The 21,210-nt window shown below is 43.2% G+C and overlaps 1 protein-coding gene across 10 annotated transcripts in view; it reads right to left on the bottom strand.

Moving 5' to 3' along the window:
• Positions 1 to 205: 205 nt before the first annotated feature.
• Positions 206 to 21,210, bottom strand: part of UBR5 (ubiquitin protein ligase E3 component n-recognin 5) — a 159,266-nt gene continuing 138,261 nt past the window's right edge. For 7 of the 10 annotated variants that reach the window (XM_056522529.1, XM_056522522.1, XM_056522527.1 and 4 more), the window contains 13 exons: positions 20,691 to 20,811; positions 13,622 to 13,732; positions 13,307 to 13,550; positions 11,215 to 11,320; positions 10,989 to 11,133; positions 9,801 to 9,931; positions 9,481 to 9,717; positions 9,313 to 9,397; positions 7,330 to 7,485; positions 6,161 to 6,274; positions 3,932 to 4,076; positions 1,440 to 1,525; positions 206 to 1,250 (listed from right to left, as the gene is read on the bottom strand). In XM_056522529.1, coding sequence (XP_056378504.1) covers positions 1,038 to 1,250; positions 1,440 to 1,525; positions 3,932 to 4,076; positions 6,161 to 6,274; positions 7,330 to 7,485; positions 9,313 to 9,397; positions 9,481 to 9,717; positions 9,801 to 9,931; positions 10,989 to 11,133; positions 11,215 to 11,320; positions 13,307 to 13,550; positions 13,622 to 13,732; positions 20,691 to 20,811 — 1,894 coding nt within the window. In that variant the 3' untranslated portion in view covers positions 206 to 1,037. The remainder of the gene's footprint in view (positions 1,251 to 1,439; positions 1,526 to 3,931; positions 4,077 to 6,160; positions 6,275 to 7,329; positions 7,486 to 9,312; positions 9,398 to 9,480; positions 9,718 to 9,800; positions 9,932 to 10,988; positions 11,134 to 11,214; positions 11,321 to 13,306; positions 13,551 to 13,621; positions 13,733 to 20,690; positions 20,812 to 21,210) is intronic. The other 3 variants (XM_056522525.1, XM_056522524.1, XM_056522528.1) reach the window with 1 other exon arrangement.

The following is a 21,210-nucleotide window of genomic DNA, read 5'->3' on the forward strand; positions in this document are numbered from 1 at the left end:
AAAAAAAGTTTTCCACCGGAGTACCCCTCCACTGCCTCAGCGTTCGGTACATTTTGATATCTCCTACCAGACAGATTCAGCGGTTACATGTGCAGCCCCCCCCCCCCCCCCCCCCCCGCCAACATATCCCTTGACCGATGCAGCGCAGGCTGGACTATAACAAAACCTCAATATCTCAAGTCAGAAATAACGCAAAGACTTACTATAGGTTTTTCATTTTGTTGTTTGATTTTTTTTTTACTAAAAGCTTCCATTTAAAGTAAAAACAGTAGAGATCGGCTTTGAGTTGTACTTTCCCCATTTGATTAGGAATTGACAGAGCATAATAAAGTGAAGGATGACTTTAGAAAATAACAAAGGTGATTTGTTTGAGTGCATAGAACATAAAATGACAGCTGTATTTGTACATGCAAAACAAAAAGAACCCATGGTTAACAATCGTTCCAGTCTATGGAGAAAAGCCTTGGTCAGACCAAGATCTGGGCAAGTGACACTTCAAAACAAAATAGTGCAACATAAGCTCGATATTTCATATCTGGATATCACTTTTACAAGTTTAATATACATCATGTACATCACAGTAGCCAAACTACAAATTAAATAGCATGGGCGAAGGGGGGGGGGGGAAAAAATGTACCCAAACATTCCCACACATAAAAAAGTTAGGGGAACAGAATATTTTTTTTACATTGCAATTGCGCACTCCCTTCCAAGAGACAGCGATGAAAGTTTCCACAAAGGCAGTAGGTGAATAGTGATACATATCCGCCTGGTCTTCTCGCTATTCATCACAGTGTAATCCTCTTCTGCTGTCCTGTTCCGTGGGGTGTCTGTACCTTCAGCTGACTGAGGAATGTCTTATCCCGACTGGTGTCGGTAGTGACCGTGGCCGGAGCACTGAAAGTGACAAAGTGACCACCAGGGGGCGTGACAGCAGTAACCTTCATATCTTGTTTTAGATTGACAAATGGAAAAGAAGATCTACAAAACCCATTGTTTTACTAGGTATATTACAGAGGGGGCACACTTTATTTACTCTACACAAAACCAAAGTTCTTGGTTTTAATAGCAAGTAATAACTTCTGTTTAAGAATCTGTTTGGAGGAGTAAAGAGGGACGTAGAGGCGGGAGATGCACGTGTTCGCTGTCGGGAGGTGTTGGTCGTCTGGCGGGCGGATAGTGATGGATGGCATGGGCTGAAATCCTTCCTCACTGGCGGGTAAAGATGGGCTTGATGTCCAGAAATACACCTAGAAAGAGGGAACAAATATTAGATTGAAGGGAGATTTTTGTTTTTTTAAATCACCTGGGTTTCTAGAACACAATCTCTACATCATCTTATATAAAACCACCAAGCAGCTGCCTCATAATAGGTGTTGAAGAAATTTAGGACATTTGACTAGAAGTGAAATAAATACATTTTGTTAACAGTCACTTACTAAGTCTTGTCGCTCTGTCATACTCATCTTCTCAACTATGGACCAGAACCACCGCTTGAACTGCAATAGCTTTTCTGCGTTTTCTCCTGTAAAGGCAAAAAAGAAAACGACAATATTTAGTTTAAGATTTTGAGACTATAAAGCAAATGCTTAATAGCGAAACTCCCAAGTAAATATTGAGAAAGCCTGTATTAAAGACTGTCCCATCTGGATGTATTAGGGTATAGGCAGAGGTCCCTTCTTCAGGACGACACTCTTTGCCATGGCTGTTTCTAAAGCTCTAAGAGCCGCTCCTGTGGGCTCTGTGTCCTATGTGTAACAAACCTATTTATTAGAACAAACTCCATGTAATACAGCATTTCACCTGAAAGGATGATGAATGGACACAACAGCTAATCTTCAGGTGGTACGAGACCAAGGGACTGTTCTTTCCCCCCAGCGCACTGACGGTGACGCAGTGTTGAGGACGCAACTAGTCATTGCGCTGCGCAGCGCGCAGGAGCCAGAAGTAGCGTGGACCCCGGGAACAGGTGATTATAAAGCTGGGAATGGGGGAGGCAATGGGGCAGCGGCGGTGGTCTCTGGCCGGGGGGGCGGGGCTAGTCATCATCGACAAGGTAATTGCCGATAACATCCAAAATCGTGAATATCGGTCAATAATATCGGCTAAACCGATAATCTGTTGATCCCTAGTCCACATGATAAAGAGAAAATGAAAGCAGGCACTCACCATTTCTTGTATTCAAGCTTCTTTATTATCCGAAAAAATACATAGCATGCTGGGGAGAGGGACATATATCGGGGAAGGGGGGTTTGTACAAATGGCAACAAGCTCCGTTTCACACGATTAAGTGCTTCTTCCGGCCATATGGCCGGAAGAAGCACTTAATCGTGTGAAACGGAGCTTGTTGCCTATCTGTATCCCCCCAGTATATGTTCCTCTCCCCAACATTCTATGTGAGTATTTTTTTTGGATAATAAAGAAGCTTGAAGACAAGAAATGGTGAGTGGCCAGTTTTCATTTTCTCTTTGTCATGTGGTTACCTATATACTACTAAGCACCGCCATCTGTCCATGTTGCAGTACAAGCACAGTCACAGTATGTCCGTATTGCCGAACAAACCTATAAGCTGACAATAACAGAGTCCTCGCCTGGCCTTTACTTAATTTCTTGTCTGCTTTTTACTATTTCTTTAGTATAGTAATGTGGTTTAGGTTGTATCTTATTTTTTTTTACTGCTATAATGTTTTTTTTTTTTTATTATTAGCTTTTTCTCTATGGGGGAGATTTATTATGAGGAAAAGCTCATAGCAACCAATCAGATTGCTGCTTTAATTTTTCAGAGGCCTTTTCAAAAATGAAAGAAGCGATCTGATTGGTTGCTATGGGCACTATGTTCTCACTCAGGTCAGGGCTAAACTCTCATACTTCTATCTAAGCTGCAATGGATGCCACATTTGATGACAGAAGTGCATCAGTTTAGGATGAGGCGTTAAAATTATTGTGCATGCCGGAGAGCAGAATGCAGCAAAATGCGTTCCCTCCGTCCAGCACCCATGTGGGATGTTTCACCACCCGGCATCCAACCTGAGATCCCGGATAAATGTCTATTCAAACAAATGGGATTGGTTATGCAAACAGTTCCCCTCTGGTGAGCACTAAATCTAACTTGACTAACTTTACTTTTCATAAAACACTGAAACTTATAAAGGCAGTTCAGGTGGAGTTTTTAAAAGTCAGAGCAGGGGTAAGGCCTCTTTCACACTATGAAATAGTTCAATTTTCCACCAATATAAGTTACACATGTACAATTAATAAAAGGTGTAATGCAACCGATTGCAAGCATTTTCATTTAACATTAAAGGAGTACTCCCCTGGAAAACATTTTTTTTATTCAACTGGTGCCAGAAAGTTAAAACAAATTTGTAAATTACTTCTATTTAAAAATCTTAATCCTTCTAAAACTTATCAGCTTCTATTTGCTCCACAGGAAGTTCTTTTCTTTTTGAATTTTCTGCTGACATCTCTGTTCATTTTAGGAACTATCCAGTGTAGGAGCAAATCCCCATTTCAAACCTCTCCTGCTCCAGACAGTTCCTAAAATGAACAGAGGTGTCAGCAGAGAGCACTGTGGTCAGACAAAGGAAATTCAAATAGAAAATAACTTCCTGTGGAGCAAATAGAAGCTGAGAAGTACTGGAAGGATTAAGATTTTTAAAATAGAAGTAATTTAGAAATCTGTTTAACTTTCTGGCATCAGTTGATACAAAAAAAAAAAGGTTTCCAGGGGAGTACACCTTTAAGCATTCTAGGTCCAAATATGATTTAAAGCCTGGATAAAGACTATAGGGCTTGGTTTTCTTTACTCAAGCTACATTTTAAGGGTTTTCCAGGTTCAAAGATGCTGTTTTGATACCTAATAAAACTACAAGATGGATTTTTGTTTTGTTCCTGGTTTTTGCTACAGTCAAACATGACCCGGTGCTGTTACCTGATTCATCATTGAACGATGTGAAACTGATCAGCATCTGAACATTCACTTCACCGCAGCCATTGACAAGAAGCCTGAAGTCCTCAGCTGTTAAATCTTCCAGCGCAGACTTTGGAAGCACGTCCAGCAATCCTTTTCTCATTGCCTGCGGTATACATGAGGTATTATTAAAGAGACGCTCTGCTAAAATATTTCTTAAAAACAACTTATTTCCCCACAATATTTACTTTAGCTACGCAACTTTATTTCTCCATAAGTTTTCTTTTTAGAATCACACCCAATGCCAATTCATACATCTGCTGGTTGGCTCTTACTATTCATTCTAGCAGCCTCAGATAAGCTTTGTTTTGTGATAAAGTGGCTATACACATTGGATGAATGTCCGCTGAACCTGCTGATATTTAACCCCTTAAGGACCGAGTGTTTTTCTGTTTTTTCCACTTTCATTTTTTCCTCCTTACCTTTTAAAAAAATCATAATTCTTTCAATTTTGCACCTAAAAATCCATATGATTGCTTATTTTTTGCGCCACCAATTCTACTTTGTAATGACAGTCATTTTACCCAAAAAAAAAAAAAAAAAGTGTGCGACAAAATTTAAGAAAAACGCTGCGTTACATTGTGCCTTCATATTGTTGCAGCTGAGCGGACGCTTGGTTACTAGACTACGTACTGGTGACGCTTACTACTTATGTGCCACATTTTAATAGCTGTATTCTCATTCACATGTGCTGTCAATACTCTGATGTATGCGTTGGGGGCCGCTGCCCTGTTTTTCTTTTTTTGTCTTCATTTTTATTTACTGATGTACTGTCCATCTGTTTGTTTTCTGTTGTTTCAATAAATTGTTTTGAAAAAGTAAAAAAAAAAAAAAAACTTTTGGGGGCTTCCGTTTCTACGCAGTAAATTTTTCGGTAAATATGACACCTTCTCTTTATTCTGTAGGTCCATACGATTAAAATGATACCCTACTTATATAGGTTTGATTTTGTTGTACTTCTGGAAAAAATCATAACTACATGCAGGAAAATTAATGTTTAAAATTGTCATTTTCTGACCCCTATAAAGTTTTTATTTTTCTATGTATGGGGCGGTATGAGGGCAAATTTTTTTGCGCCATGATCTGAAGTTTTTAGTGGTACCATTTTTGTTTTGATCGCTTTATGCAAATTTTCTCATGATTTAAAAAGTGACCAAAAATACGCTATTTTGGAATTTGGAATTTTTTTTGTATGTACGCCATTGATCATGCGGTTTAATTAACTGTATATTTTTATAGTTCGGACATTTACGTACGCGGCGATACCATATATGTTTATTTTTATTTACACTTTTTTTTTTAAATGGGAAAAGGGTGGTGATTCAAACTTATTAGGGGAGGAGTTAAATGATCTTTATTTACTTTTTTTGCAATGTTATAGCTCCCATAGGGGACTATAACATGCATTACATTGATTCAATACACTGATCAATGCCATTGCATTGATCAGTGTTATCGGCGGTCGATTGCTCAAGCCTGGATTTCAGGCTTGGTGCAATCAGTCACCGATCGGACGTGCAGGAGGCAGGTAAGGCACCCTCCTGATGCGTTCTAGCTGATCGGGACATCGCGATTTTACCGCGATGGTCGCGATCAGCCCGACTGAGCTGCCGGGAAGCTTTCACTTTCGAGGCAGTGATCCACTTTGATCGCCACGTCTAAAGAGTTAATACCGGGCATCAGCCCAATCGGCGATGTCCGGCATTATCCATGGGTCCTGGTTGCTTAAATCAACTGGGACCCACGGGGAATGATGCGCGCTCACTGGCTGAGCCCAGGAGCCGCAGATGGATGTTAATGAACGTCCATTTGCATCACGGGGTTAATACGTGTGGCCACCATGGACAGGTGATTGCCTGATACAAGTCCAATTGCCTATGAACAAGGTAACCAGCATTTGGTGAAAGGTTCCTCTACAACAGTGTTTTCCAACCAGTGTGCCTCCTGCTGTTTTAAAACTACAACTCCCAGCATGCCCGGACAGCCAAAGGCTGTCCGGGCATGCTGGGAGTTGTAGTTTTAAAACAGCTGGAGGCCCACTGGTTCGGAAACTCTGCTCTACACTGCTCTGTTTGTAACGGCAACCAGCATAATTTCGCAAGCTTTCAATACTCATGGATAAAAAAAAAAAAAAATCATCATCATGTAAAACAGTGTACAAACAAAAATACTGTACAAATGACAACTTACATGAAGAGGTTGTTCTGCAACTACCAGCATTCTGTGCTCGGCATACTTCCTGACGTATTCATATACATTCTGGGGGGTTACAGGGATATTTACACCATTGGGAATAAGTTCAACCTGAGGAAAAACAAAAAAAAAGTGTAAGGAGGCAAGGTCCCAGGATCTTTTCTTTGTATAAGAGACCATATGCTTGCAAATTATCCAGCCATTACTCTACCAGATCACATTGTGAAAGTGCACATATGCACTAACCATGACGAACATAAGTAACGGCATGCAATGTTAAAGGGATACTCTGGGGAAATAAAACCTATCCACAGGAGAGGTAATAAGTGCGATCGGGGTGCAGGGCCCCTGCGATCTCCTGTATAGTGCTCGGCAACTCATCCATCCTTGGCGGGCTTCTAGCCTGGGAGACGCTCCGCTCTGCCAATCACCAGGTAAGTAGCTGGGCCACATACATGAGATTGCAGTGGACCCTAGGAGATGGACTCTGCATTCAGACAATTATCCCCTATCCTGTGTGTGGGGATAAGTTTTATTTCTCCATAGTTCCCCTTTTAAAGCTTCTGATCCCTTTAGGGGGAATTCAATGAGTAGCAAAATACGTGTAAACATACCTTTAAAAGGAAATCTGTTATTAGTGTCACCTGCACTAACCTGTGGGTACAGACAGGTAAGTGCAGGTGACCCTGATGACCACGGTACTTACCTTGTCCCATTCCGTGCCGTTGTTCTCCGGCAATCCTCTTCGGTATCTTCAGGCCCGGCTTGGAGCTAGGGCGGAGCTTAATGACGTCAAGGCTGCTGTTTGCTAGCAGTGGGAACCCAGCAGAGAACAGCAGCAGTGACATCACTAAGCTCCGCCCATGCTCCAAGTCGGGCTCGGAGATGAAGATGCCGGAGAACAACAGCACGGAATGGGACAAAGTGAGCACCGTTGTCATCAGTGTCACCTGCACTACCAACAAGTTAGTGCAGGTGACACTGATGACAGATTTCCTTTAAGCTGGAATTCCACATGCAATCGTGGATGCAGTTTGTGAACAAACAGGAGGTGATGAGACATTTGTCTCCATTATATTATTTCTATTTTGGATTAACTACACGAGTGAATCCAGAGTTACCCAGTCTGAAGAAAGCCTGTAGAAGAAATCACTGCATCATCATACCTGTCCGCCACTTTCTTCTTTACACAGGTCTATTGCAAAGGCTAGATCCATAGATGCAAACACTGAATCTGCGTCAGGACTCTGGGAGGCAAGGATAAGCTGTCGCAAACTTTCATACATCACGTGATCGAAAAATGCAAAATCGTGCCAGTTTACCTTGAAATAAAAATATTACGTTAGCGTTGAAAAATATTTTATCACCACAAAAATCTAACCACTTTGTTGGTTCAACGTTATAACTTGTATAGTGAATTTGTCTATTCAAGGTTTTGTTCACACAGTGTTTAAGCCCTTCAATTGCTGTAGACACCTGAAAAAGTGTATACATCAACCCCTTAAAGGGGTACTCCGCTGATCAGAGTTTGGAACAAACTGTTCCGAACGCTGGAGCTGGGAGCTCGTGACGTCATAGCCCCGCCCCCGATGTTAAATTTTCCGTTAAAGTTGGACGTGAAAATGAAAAATTAGATTTTTTTTCTCTAAAATGCTGGTGTTACCCCAAATTTTTCATTTTCACAAGTGGTAATAGGAGAAAAATCCCCCCAAAATTTGTAACCCCATTTCTTCTGAGTATGGAAATACCCCATATGTAGATGTAAAGTGCTCTGCGGGCGAACTACAATGCTCAGAAGAATGAGAGCCAATGAGCTTTTGGAGAGAAAATTTGGTTGGAACAGAAGTCGGGGGCCATGTGCGTTCATAAAGCCCCCATGGTGCCAGAACAGTGGACCCCCCCACATGTGACCCTATTTCGTTAAACTACATCCCTCACGAAATGAGCGGGCGGGTGTTTACAGTGAGTTTCCCGCTGGGAGATTGAGCTGCGATGGAAAATTTGCAGCGGGAAACTCACTGTAAACCCCCACCCTTGTCAATGTACCCTGTCCATTCACATGGGGGAGAGGGGTGCAAGCCTCCAGCTGTTGCAAAACTACAACTCCCAGCACGTATGGTCTTTCAATGCATGCTGGGAGTTGTAGTTATGCAACAGCTGGAGGCACACTGGTTGTGAAACACTTAGGTAACAAATTCTCTGTTTCGCAACCAGTGTGCCTTCAGCTGTTGCAAAACTACAACTCTGCATGCACTGACAGCCGAAGGGCATGCTGGGAGTTGTAGTTATGCAACAGCTAGAGGCACACTACTACAACTCCCAGCATGCCAGGAGTTGTAGTTATGCAACAGCTGGAGGCACACTTTTTCATAGGGGAAAAAAAAGTGCCTCCAGCTGTTGTAAAACTACAACTCCCAGCATGCCCTTTGGCTGTGCATGTTGGGAGTTGTTCAGCAACAGCAAAAGGCAAACAGGCCTCACCTCCAGCCGTATCCTGCCGCTTCCGCCATTGCTGCTGCTCCTACCATCTCCGCTGCCGTCTAAAGGGACCCCTGACAATCTGACAGGTACGGGACCGCCGTCTGCACCGATCACCGCCCCGCAGGATATTGATTGGTCGGTCGTCCCGACCGACAAATCACGTGAACGTGAAGTGGCACCCATGCCACCTCACTCCTGCTGATCAGAGACCCGATTGACCCGGAATCGCCACAAATCGCCGGACTGAATTGCCCAGCGTGTCTCAGGACCCCCCAGGGCTGAATGATTTCAACAGGCATCCCGTTCCGTTCACCACCCGATTACTGGTACGCCCTTGGTCCTGCCGGTGTTAAACTTATCTATTGAGATCAGTTCACCTTTTGAGGAATAAGAGGGCATCCTTTTCACTTCTATTGGGCATATCTTTTTGTTTTACTGTACTGAAAACAGAAGTAGAATACACTTTTCTATGCAAAATGTAAGCCTTTTACAATGGGAGTCAATAGGTGACCTGTCACTATATGCTCCAGGCAGAGAAACACTTCAAGCATTAAAAACAAATCTTTTGGCAGCTAACGGAGCTTTATATCACCAGATTTGTGGGCAAATAAGTCACTTAAAATGACAATTTTTTTTGCATTACCAGCTAGGACAGTAGACCTACTTACTTTTCTGCCAAGCAAAACTTTAATAACCTGTCTGCTTAGTGTGATTGGACACAATTCATTCTGTAATAGACACAGGCCGAGAATCCTGAAAGATAACATACAACATGATGAGCTTTCTGTATTATACAACTGTCCATATCTACTGAAATGCTGGTTATTTTACATTACCTTCCAATATTACGGAAACAGTTTAACCGCGCTTCTGTGTTTTTGCCAGGCCTTGGGCTATAGAAACCTCTTTTACCAGGCTGATAAAATAGGGGTGCGTTGTCATCTCCATCATCTGTGTCTGTCAGCTCCATATCAACCACACTGCGGCTGGAACCATGGCGCTTTCGGTTTTCTTGCACTTTTTCAGATGAATCTAACAAGCCAAGATCAAGAATACTGTCTGCTCCATTTTCCCTGAAGAAAGTAATAGAAGCAAGTTAATGCAATAAAATATAAGTTTAAGTCAGTACTCCTGTAGTATAGCAGCTTCCATGTACCTTCCATGTGCTATTATCAGTTCCATAGCCTCATCTACCCTCGCTCTTAGAGAGTCCTCGCTGGCCAGCAGCAGTAGTAGTTGCGCAGGAGACAATTCTAGCAGCATACCAGTAATTTTACTAGCAAAGGCCTAAAGAAAAATATCTGATTAGTTTTACAAATCTCAGTATCTCATATAGATTACACAATGTAGCATCTACGTGGAACAAGATAAAGAGTACCTGTCAACAAACTAAACCTTTAATATATTGTTCCTTATGTAATTATAAGACACTTTGCTACTTATTTGCTGTTAAAATTCTCAACCTTTATGTGTTTTTAATGTGATTGAAAAAACGGCCACTAGGTGGCTCTGTTTTGTTCCCTTCGCAAGTCAAACCTTAAGTTTGGTCTCCTCCCGGCCTGGCAGGAAACCAAACTCAGGAAGTGCGCGAGGGGCATGGTGAGGCACAGCTCGCAAAGGCTTCATTGACATCCCGCCTGCTGGGGAACGCCCACTTTCTCCTGCCCGGAGCTAACACAATGTGAGCAAGGGGAAAGGTATGATACACAGCTTTTTAAAGCTTGGAAAATTAAAGCGTACCCATCAGATGCAACAAAAAAATAATTTTTAATATAATCACTCAGTACCTAATCCTGACCATGTGCATCTATTTTTTTATGTGTCTAGCACCTTTATTTTTTATTACACTTAATTTAGCTCACTAGTTTGAATTCCTCTCAAAGGGAAGGGGCGTGGCCTCACTGTGCAGGTCTCCGCCCCCTCCCTCAGTATGCTGTCTGCTCACATCTCCCCTAGCATTAGCAAAACTACAACTCCCAGCTTGTCCTCACTGACAGTAGCGGGACACAACCTGACAGTGGGGGGGGGGGGGATTTTTCCTCCAGCTATGAGCCCTGCACTCACAGCTGTCAATCAAGGAAGTGTGTCCATGACATAGGTGATGACGCATGGACACAGCAGGACTCGTATGTGTCCAAGCAGGCAGGGGGGGGGAGGGATGTTTGACTGGCTCTTTCAGTATGAACAGAAAATTTTCTAATGAAAGCAATTGCAAAACCTATTGTTTTTTTGTATCTGACAGTGCCCATTTAAGGGCAGGAGGGGTGTTAGGAGTAGTTAGGGAATATAATCTGAGTTAGTTGAGAAAATATGGTTTGATGACAGGTACTCTAACCGTACATACCGGCTGCATGGCTTGTACCCGTGGATAAAGCCTCTCGCCAAGAGCCTGTCTGTGAGCAGGTAATGGGTCAGGGTCATCGCTGGGATTCCCCTCAGAGGCTGGCCTGAATGGTCTGGTATCAATAGACAGCTGTCTTCTGAAATCCCTAAAATAAAAAACAGGCGTTACCCCCAAAAAACATAGAAATACCAATACCGTACATGATCCAGAATAACTGTATACAAACCTGTCTCTATCCCGACGAGAACCAGCTCGTAAACCACTGCTCCTTCTCATGTCTCTTTCCCTTTCCCGATCTCTCTCCCCTCTGTTTCTTAGTCTCTGCATCAAACCTTTAAAAAATTGCAAAAATAGTTCATGAATAATATGTTTACCAACATTTAAAGGTTATGTACATACAGATTTATGAGAGTGAGTGTTACAAATAGAAAACTAATTGCTTTTGTGGCAATTTCCAAAGGATAGTTTATCGATATCAGATCGGTGGGCAGTATAGCTCTCGATCAGCTCATTAAAGAGGCCACGGCACTCAGACAAGCACTGCTGCCTCTTCATTGTCTACCATACACAGCCCAATAAATAGTATAGCGGCTGAGCCTTACACAGCAGTTTATTACATCTCAGCCTGATCCAACGTCATGGGCCTGAGCTAAGTGTAGTATCAGGCACAGCCACTACAACCTGTCTAGTAATACAGAGGCCACATTGTCAGTCTAAATGCTACAACCTCTGGCCTAAGGAAAAGCTTTGTGACTTGGGAATACCCTTTTAGGGTACGTTCACACGTACGCAGATTTGATGCACAGGATTTTCTGCTGCAGATTTCAATGTAAACTAAATGATTGGGCACAGCTTCTAATTGGCAGTTACAAATCCTGCACATCAAATCTGCGCAGGATCCTGTATGTGTGAATGTACCCTAAAAGAATAGCTCACACCATCTTTTTTTTTTCTCTGTCCCTGCCTATTGCCCATCTATCCCTAACCCCCTCCCTGCCTTTACATTTTTTTTTTAACTATCTGAGAAATGGCTTCTTGTCTGCCTGGCAGTGAGTTCATTTACCAGGCAGACTTCCCCAGCAGGCACGACGTCACTGATGCCTGCTGGGGGGCTGACTTTCGCCCTTAGCTCATCTATACAGGGTGCCTCCAGCTGTTGCAAAACTACAACTCCCAGCATGCCAATAGATGTCAGGGCAAGCTGGGAGTTGTAGTGGTGAAACAACTGGAGGCACCCTGTTAGATGAGCTAAGGGCGAAAGTCATCCCCCCAGCAGGCATCAGTGACGTTGTGCCTGCTGGGTAAGTCTGCCTTGTAAATGAGCACACTACCAGGCAGACAAGAAGCCATTTTTCAGATAGTTAAAAAAAATATTAAAGGCAGGGAGGGGGTTAGGGATAGATGGGCAATAGGCAGGGACAGAGAAAAAAAATAGTTTGGAGAACAAGGCCCTATTGGGTTTAGGATCAGCTGATCACTGGGGCACCTGCATTACTAGAATAGGTTGCCCATTTTCGTGAAACAACTGGAGGCACCCTGTGTTGAGAACAATAACTTTGTTATGGCCATGGCTGCGGCGCTACCCCACTCCTACCCCGGGTTAAAAACAAATTACTTTGTTATGGCGCTACCCCGAATCCCCTCCCCCCCCAAAAAAGAGTTACCCAAGTGCAGACCAGTCCTGAGGCACCAGCAGCGGCGCGTATATGCCGGGAGGCAGGGCCGGCGTGTGAGGCCAGGGAGCCAATGCATGCTCAGAGCTCACTCCTGCCTGTCTGACAAGCAGGGAGTGAGCGCAGGCTGAATAAATTAGGACCAATTGCCCGGCATCGGTCCTAATTCATTGGTGACGTCATGTCATGCTGCAGCCGGCAACTAAAATTCACTATTTTAATGATAAAACAAATAATGAATATATTAGAGATATGTTGTAGTACATAAGTACTACAACATATCAACAAAAAAAAAAAAGTTTGGCGACAATGCCCATTTAAAAGAATTTTTTCTGTCTACAGATTCTATGCGGACTGTAGAATGAGGCATAAGAACCCCCACAGATCTAAACATCTGGCAGGTCATTGACATGTAAGCAGCTTCTTAAGTGATAGTTAAGTTACCCTTTAGAGCAGTGGTCTTCAACCTGCAGACCTCCAGAGGTTGCAAAACTACAACTCCCAGCATGCCCGGACAGCCAATGGCTGTCCGGGCATGCTGGGAGTTGTAGTTTTGCAACCTCTGGAGGTCCGCTGGTTGGAGACTACTGCTTTAGAGGATTCAACCATAGAAACTAGAAAGTTATAAATATGAAGTGTCCTTACTTGTATGAGTCCCTTTGTTGGCGTTCTGGACACAGTCTAGACTCGGCAATTTTTCATTGGAAAGAAAAGCCTGTGCGATAGCTGTGTAGAAGCTTCGGGCCACTCCGCTGCCTTCTCCAGGCTCATCTTTGAAGGTGACTTTCACTCTGTGGACAGCCATTGGTGTTGTGGCACATCTTCTCCCAAAATGATTGTTTAACTGTCTCATGGTTTGCTGAATAAGGAGATCTCGGTCCCTGTCAACCTACAGACCATAGGAGTTTATATCATTCACTTCACACACAAAACATTATAGCTATATATCTTTATATATACCTCCACTCGTACCTCCAGGGTTAGGTCTCTAGACTGTTGATTTCTAAGCTTTTCCATCTCTCTTCTGAACTTGGACTCTTTCACTTCAAAACCCCCCAACTCTGTGAGAATCTGGTAAAGGCAAAATATATTATTGTACAGGAGACAAAAATTCACACAATGTTAAGTGAAAACAGAGTCTCAAAACGTTAACACTCTGGGATGAGCATGAACTACCTTCCCGCTGTGACATGTATAAATGTCATAACGGGAAGGGGTTAAAGGGGTACTCCGGTGGAAAACTTTATTTTATTTATTTTTTAAATCAACTGGTGCCAGAAAGTTAAACAGATTTGTAAATGACTTCTATTAAAAAATCGTAATCCTTCCAGTACTTATTAGCTGCTGAATACTACAGAGGAAATTCTTTTCTTTTTGGAACACAGAGCTCTCTGCTGACATCATGACCACAGTGCTCTCTGCTGACATCTCAGTCCAGAGCAGCATATGTTTGCTATGGGGATTTTCTCCTTCTCTGAACAGTTCGTACAATAGACAGAGATGTCAGCAGAGAGCTCTGTGTTCCAAAAAGAAAAGAATTTCCTCTGTAGTATTCAGCAGCTAATAAGTACTGGATTTTTTTAATAGAAGTAATTTACAAAACTGTTTAACTTTCTGGCACCAGTTGACTTAAAGGGCCTTAAGTTACATGCCAACTATGTTCAGATGTCTACAAAAAATAAAATAAAAATGTTTTGAATACATACTGGACAAAAAATAATCATAAGACACAGAGGCATATAATGACTAGTGAGCTTGGTTAAATGTCCTTTGTCCAAGAGACCAAAAGGGCTGGCGGGATGAGAAAAGGAGCGGGAAGGAAAACACATTTGTTTCACAAGCCAAAGATGGCCAAGCTAAATCATGAACATGGAACAGCAGTAGAAGGACTCATGGGAGATGAAAGGACCAAATGGTTGAACCCCAAGATGATGTGTAAAGGAAATTCCCTAACACATGAAGAGGCAACCCAATAGAAAGAAGGGGAATCAGATAGGGAGTAGCAAGAGAAATGCCAACTGAGAATGCCACAGGATGGCGAGGAAAGCACCAAAAGGTCACCTGTCACTCAGGGGAAGAGAATCTAAAGCCAATAACACTCCATTCCAGGGGGGGGGGGGGGGAATTAAAAAATTGGATTATGTGGGCCTCTAAAAGAACAAAAATGTGGATCTTGGCTAATTCTGTTGACTATATCAAGCTGTAGGTCATCTTAAAGAGAAGGGCAGATGAACAAGCAAGCATGGCAGACACATCCAGGAAATTACCAAGAAAAAAATATATAAAAAAAAACAACCAGCCATGAAAGTGTGTAGATACTAGAGCAGCCAACCATGTTGAACCAAGAGGGTGACATATCTACCCTGAAGGCAGTGGTGATACAAGATCAGTAAGGATTAAGGACGCCGGCTCTAGATGAACTCAAGGAGGACAAGGTAAAATCAAAAGGTAGTTTAATCCCAAGATGCAACGCATTTCACTGCAGGTTTGCAGCTTCATCAGGCATGCCTGATAAAGCTGCAAACCTGCAGTGAAACACGTTGCATCTTGGAATTAAACTAATTTTTGATTTTACCTTGTCCTCCTTGAGTTCATCCTGCGCCTCGTGGAGCGGCATCCACCCCGAAGCCTTAATGATCTTGTACTACCATTCAGCTTGAGGGCAGCGGATAGCTCTGTTACCTATGTGCCTACCATTGTTGTGTATGTTGGTACACAACTATATGGGGTGAGCGGCTTTCATGCCTCTTATTTATTTATATCTATTATCACACCAAGGTGCGCTCTTCTTTCACTTATAGACTGAAGCCAGTGGAGTAATTGGAGAGGAAAAAAAATGTGCGGCTCATATGGCTCATGGGGAGAAAAAAAAAAATGGGTTCCAGACAGCAACAGTAATACCTGTCCAGCATGACTGTCCCTTTGGGGACCCTTGTAGAGGTGAGAATAATTCTGGTCTCGATGCTGTGAAGAAGTCCATGAAACATTAAACAGGATTAGTCTGATTGGCTAGGTGTTGTCAGATTATCACGAGGCTGAGCCAATGACAGTCGAAGGCATGTGGAGAATGGCTGCACAGAATCTTTGAATGCAGCCTAAACCAGTAAGGCCATTAACCAAAAATGTATCTCTAGGCGGTCCCAGGGTAATTGAATAAAAAAAAAAAAAAAATCACAAATCCCTGAAGGCCAGCCGGGCCCCAGGGGAGAAATTGCCTATTCACTTCGAGACCCCTTTAATAATATGTTTAACTTAATTATTTCCAATAAAAAATACCACAGTGCACCAATAAATCTGTGTTTAAAAACACGTGCAAAGACAATATTGTCCTGATCAGTTCTTCGATGTTTACTTATTTGGCAGAAATCTCTTGAGTTATCACTCTTTAGTGTTATAGTATTGCAGCACATATACTTTACACTAGTAACTACTGCTGCTTTCTGGCTAGGATTCCACTGAGGTTTTTTTCCACCAGGAAAAACTGCCAGTAAAACTTCCACAGCTTTTTCCTGAGTTTTGGAAGTTTTTCTGGTGTTTTTCCTGGTGTGTGGAAACAGCCAAATTTGTCCCCTGTGGCAGTTTTTTTTCACTGTCTTCAGGTACCACTCTGTGGGTTGGATGCTGAGCGCCCGGTCCATAGAGATGAGGAGTGATGTACAGCATCACTACTCACCTCCCCCGGCCGTATAGTATACAGGGGGGGCAATAGTGTACCCATATATACTATACAGGAGCCGGGAATCCTGTCACCAGACTGACAGCACTCCCTGCTCCTATAGCCCCTTTGGGCGGTATACAGAATATACAGCTATCTATAGATAGTATATAGTGTATACAGAAGACGAGCTCCGCTTACCTCCCTCGCTCCCAATCCCTGCCGGGTCTGTGTAGCTCCGTCTCCTAGTGAGGACGTCATTAGGGGGTGGGGCTACATACGGGAGGCAGAATGGTAAGTATGAGGCTCTGTTCACATTGTCCATTTTGTATAATTTGAACAGACACTTCTGCCAGTATCTTCCCAGACACGGAGACTCCAGATGTTAAACTACAACTCCCAGCATGCCCAGACAGCCAAAGACTGTCTGGGCATGCTGGGAGTAGTAGTTTTGCAACAATTGAAGGCTCTCTGTCTGGGAGGACATAGCATTTTGGGCGCTCTCCCCAACGGAGAGCGGCAAAAATGTCCTAACCCATTTTCTGTGTTTCTTTTTCTTCTCGTTTTAGATCAGTGTATGTAGATTTGGTGGATTATGGCAATTGACTAGATTTTTCTTTTAATAAAATAGCTAACGAGGGCTGTGTGTGTGTGTGTGTGTGTGTGTGGGGGGGGGGGGGGGGGTAAGAGTTTTTTTTAAATAAAATAATTTTTCCAATGTGTCGTGTTTTCTTTAAATTGAATTTTCAGGCTTAGTAGTGGAAGCAGTCTTATTGACAGAATCCATTACTAAAGCCAAGCTTATCGTTAGCCAAAAACAACAGCTATTGCTAACCCCCAATTACCCCAGTAGCCACCGCCACAGGGGAAGAGTCGGTACCATCAGGCCCAGAGCATCAAATATGGCGCTCCCGGACTAGGCGGTAAAAGGCTGGCGTTAATTAGCCATAATAGTCATTAGGCGTTTTTTCCCATAAATAAATAAAAAAAAAAAAGGCATAGAGTTCCCAGTATTTTTATTCTCAGCCAGATACCAACCACGCAGAAACAGCCTGATGTTACCAGGATGGGAGAGGACCATTGTTACTGGCCTTCCCCAGCCTAACTAATGCCAGCCTGCTACCACCTAGGCCCAGGAGCGCCATTTTTGACGCTCCAGGCTTGGTGATACCGGCTCTTCCTAGCACCCCTGTGGCGGTGGGTAATGGGGTAATAATTGGGGGTTAGCGCTACCTGTTTTTGGGGCTAACGCTAAGCCCCGGCTTAGTAATGGATTACGTCAATAAGACGGCTTCCGCTACTAAACCTGAAAATTAATTAATTACAAGAAAAAAAAATCTAGTTCATTGCAGTAATCCACCAAAATCCGCCGCAATCCTCTGCATACACAGATCCGAAACGAGAAGAAAAAAAGAAACAAAAAATGGGTTAGGGCATTTTTTTCTTCCCAAACAGAGAGCCTCCAATTGTTGCAAAACTACAACTCGCAGCATGCCCAGATAGCCTTTGGCAACAACTGGAGTTTCACTGTCTAGGATGACACTGGCAGAAGGGTCAGTTCACATACAAAATGTACAATGTGAACAGAGCCTCATACTTACCGCTCTGCCTCCCGTCTGTAGCGCCGCCCCTAATGCCATCATCACTAGGGGGTGGAGCTACACAAACCCGGCAGGGACAGTGAACGAGGGAGGTAAGGGGACTTCGCTGTATATTCTGTATACCGCCTAAAGGATTAACCTACACTGTCTAGCAGTGTAAGTTCTCTTTTCTTTAAGGGCTGGCACATAGCGCACAGCTCAGCAAAGGGTTAAGTGAGCCAGCAATGTGTATACTGTACACACATTGCAGGCTCAATATAAGTTCTTGCTGGGCAGTATATATACGACGATCTACTGCTCAGTATCAGCTGTTCTCCCGACTCTGAGTCCTCAAAGTCACATCAGGAGGATTGCAACATGTGTCAGGAGTGACACTTGCTGCCACCTGTCCCTTACTACAGGTACTACTGCTTCCAACATGGAGTGCACTCTGCTCCATGCTGGGAATGGTGGTACCTGTACTAGTAGACAGATCACAGCGGGTGCAATTTCTGACACCCGTTGCGATTTGTCTTTTAATGCAGGTACTACCGCTTTTAGCATGGAGCTGAGTGTGCTCCATGTTGGGAGTAGTAGTACCTGCAGCTAAGGACAGATCACAGCGGATGTCAATCCTGACACCCGTTGCGATCATCCTGTATGATGTATAGATTCGGCCGGCAGCTCTTGTCTGGTGGTCCCCTGCACTGCCATATGTATACCTATTCATATTTCCCACAGAGTTGTGATTGGCTGCAACCATCTGGCCAATCACAGCGCTCTGCAGGCAATATGAATTTGTGATGTAAATAACTTCACATTGCAGAACATAGTGCAGGATAGCGGAGAAGAGCAGCCGTGCCACGGCTTCTATACATATATAGGAGGATCGCAACGGGTGTCAGAAGTGACACCTGTGCGATCTGTCTATAAGTACAGATACTACTACTACTCCCCCCCCATGATGGAACAGTGTGTTCCATGCTGGAAGTAGAACTACTAAAATGTAAAAAATAAAGAAAAAAGTTAACACTTTATTAAACACATTATTAAAATAAATTACTAAAAAAGTTTAAAAAATTAAAAAAATATATATATTTTTACATTTAAATGGCCCCTTTCTACATTTTTATTATTGTCTGCTACATTTTTAGTGCCCTGCCCGCCCACATAAATTGATCCCTGTTATCAATAAAAATGTTGGTATAAAAAAATATAAATTGTTATACAATTTTTTTCCATCACTACTATATCTTTTGTATTATTTTTTTAATGGTACCCTACGAAATGTTATTAAAAAAGCATCTCCATCCCTCTTTTGGATCGCTTAAGTCCAAGAACAGAATAAAATCCGCCTGCAAAAATGCCAAAGTTAAAACCCACATGAGTTTTTTTCCCAAAAAAAAAAAAAAAAAGCCAAAGTCTTAGCAAGTGGTCGTTTTGGAAAACTGACAAGGAGCCAGAGAGCCCAAAAGGATATTAAAAAAATTAATAAATAAAAAAAAAAAACTGAAAAACGGCAAGTGGATCTGGCATTTTGCAGTTCACTATTGACTTGTGGCTAACATCTGGCCACAGCGTTTTTTCTCATAAAAAAAACAGTGCGTGCCAGGCATTTTTATCAGCGTTTTTACATGAAAAACCTCAGTAGAATCCTAGCCTCTACCGCCCATATTATTCCCCATTGTAGGTCACACCCTGCTATTAAAACTTTCAATCGCTTGATCTTCCCGAAGTACTGTCAAGGGACAAGGCACAAAGTGGCCAGTAAGGGTATGTTCACACGAGCGGATTTTCGCAGCGTATTTAGCTGCGGATCCGTTGGTGAAAGCCCGCTCTATGCTGTCTTTACATGTGCCTGCTCGTAGCGGCAATACGCCACTACCAGCAGGCACACTGCCATGTGCGAGTTGCAGTATACTCGCACATCGCGGGAGCTCTCTGCCTAGCTCAGAGCAGGGAGAGTGGCCGCAATGTGCAAGTACGCCATGCACATCGCTGCAGTGTGTCTGCTCACCGTGGCGTATTGTAGAGCAGGCACATGTAAAGACAGCATAGAGCGGGGCCTTCACCAGCGGATCCGCAGCGTAAAATACGCTGTAAATCTGCTCGTATGAACGTACCCTAAAGGAGGGAGTCCTGACTCTGCAGCCAGCAGCAAATGACACCATCTAGCAAAAGAGGGAGATCTGCATAGAACCTTCTTTTCCCTTGTGGAAGAGTGATAAAGGGCCTGGTACACACAAGCAGAACAATGGTTACACATCAGCAAGAGGAAAACTGCAGGACAGAAGGGATCACCTATGAATGGGAGGGAGGTGTCCGGCTGACACGTACGATATATTGCAGCCACGCCATAAACAAGAGGAAGACAAAATACACCACAAGCAGACCTCTAAGGAGTGGTAATGTGGTTGCATTCATCATCTGCACAATAGGTCAGGTACCCCAATTAGTAAGTGAAGGCATCTGAATAACACAAAAGAGCAGTCCGAGCAGCAACCAGGAGGGGAGGAAAAGACTCTCAAACTACAACTCCCAGCATGCCCGGACAGCCATTGGCTGTCTGGGCATGCTGGGAGTTGTAGTTTTGCAACATCTGGAGGTCCGCAGGTTGGAGACCACTGGTCTAGACTGAGGGTCTGGATCTGGTTGGTGCGCGATCCACCACACCAATTCCTCTGGATAAAAAGGTCTGCTGCGTAGAAACAATAAGCTAAAAGTGATGAGCTCCGTGTCTACAGGAGGGGTATAGACAGTACAGGAGAAGCACTTTCTTGCATTTGTTACTTACAGAACCAGGCTCTGCTCCCACATCTTCCATAAACACTCGACCAAAGAGTTCAAGGGATAATCTCCACCTCCCCAACAGCATATCATGGGATATCATCATGCCCATAAAACTGCACTGTGGCCTAAAAAGTATATAGGAAAAAAAACAACTTACATACAAATATTTTACTAATAACCAGTAAGACCATTAAAGAGGATTTCAGTGCATTTTACATTGCTTGCCTATAAATGTCTGAAGTAAAAAGGGAATGACAACTGTGCTGCAGTTACCTGGCACCAACACTACACAAAGACAACCAATTCCTGGCTCTTTTTAAAGTGTATATGCCGAAGCTGTTTCTTTGCCAAACAGCTGATTTAGCAATGGTGCTGGGACCCACCAATCAGACGTGTGGATAGGGTAGGATGTAAAAAGGCCCAGAAAACCTCTTTAAAGTCATTTTACACACTATCTTCTCCATTAGTTTTACAATAATCCTTATCATCAATCCTCATCTATCCACCACCACCCTCATCATCCC

Source organism: Hyla sarda, chromosome 5, assembly GCF_029499605.1.
Source record: "Hyla sarda isolate aHylSar1 chromosome 5, aHylSar1.hap1, whole genome shotgun sequence".
NCBI classification, from domain to species: Eukaryota; Metazoa; Chordata; class Amphibia; order Anura; family Hylidae; genus Hyla; species Hyla sarda.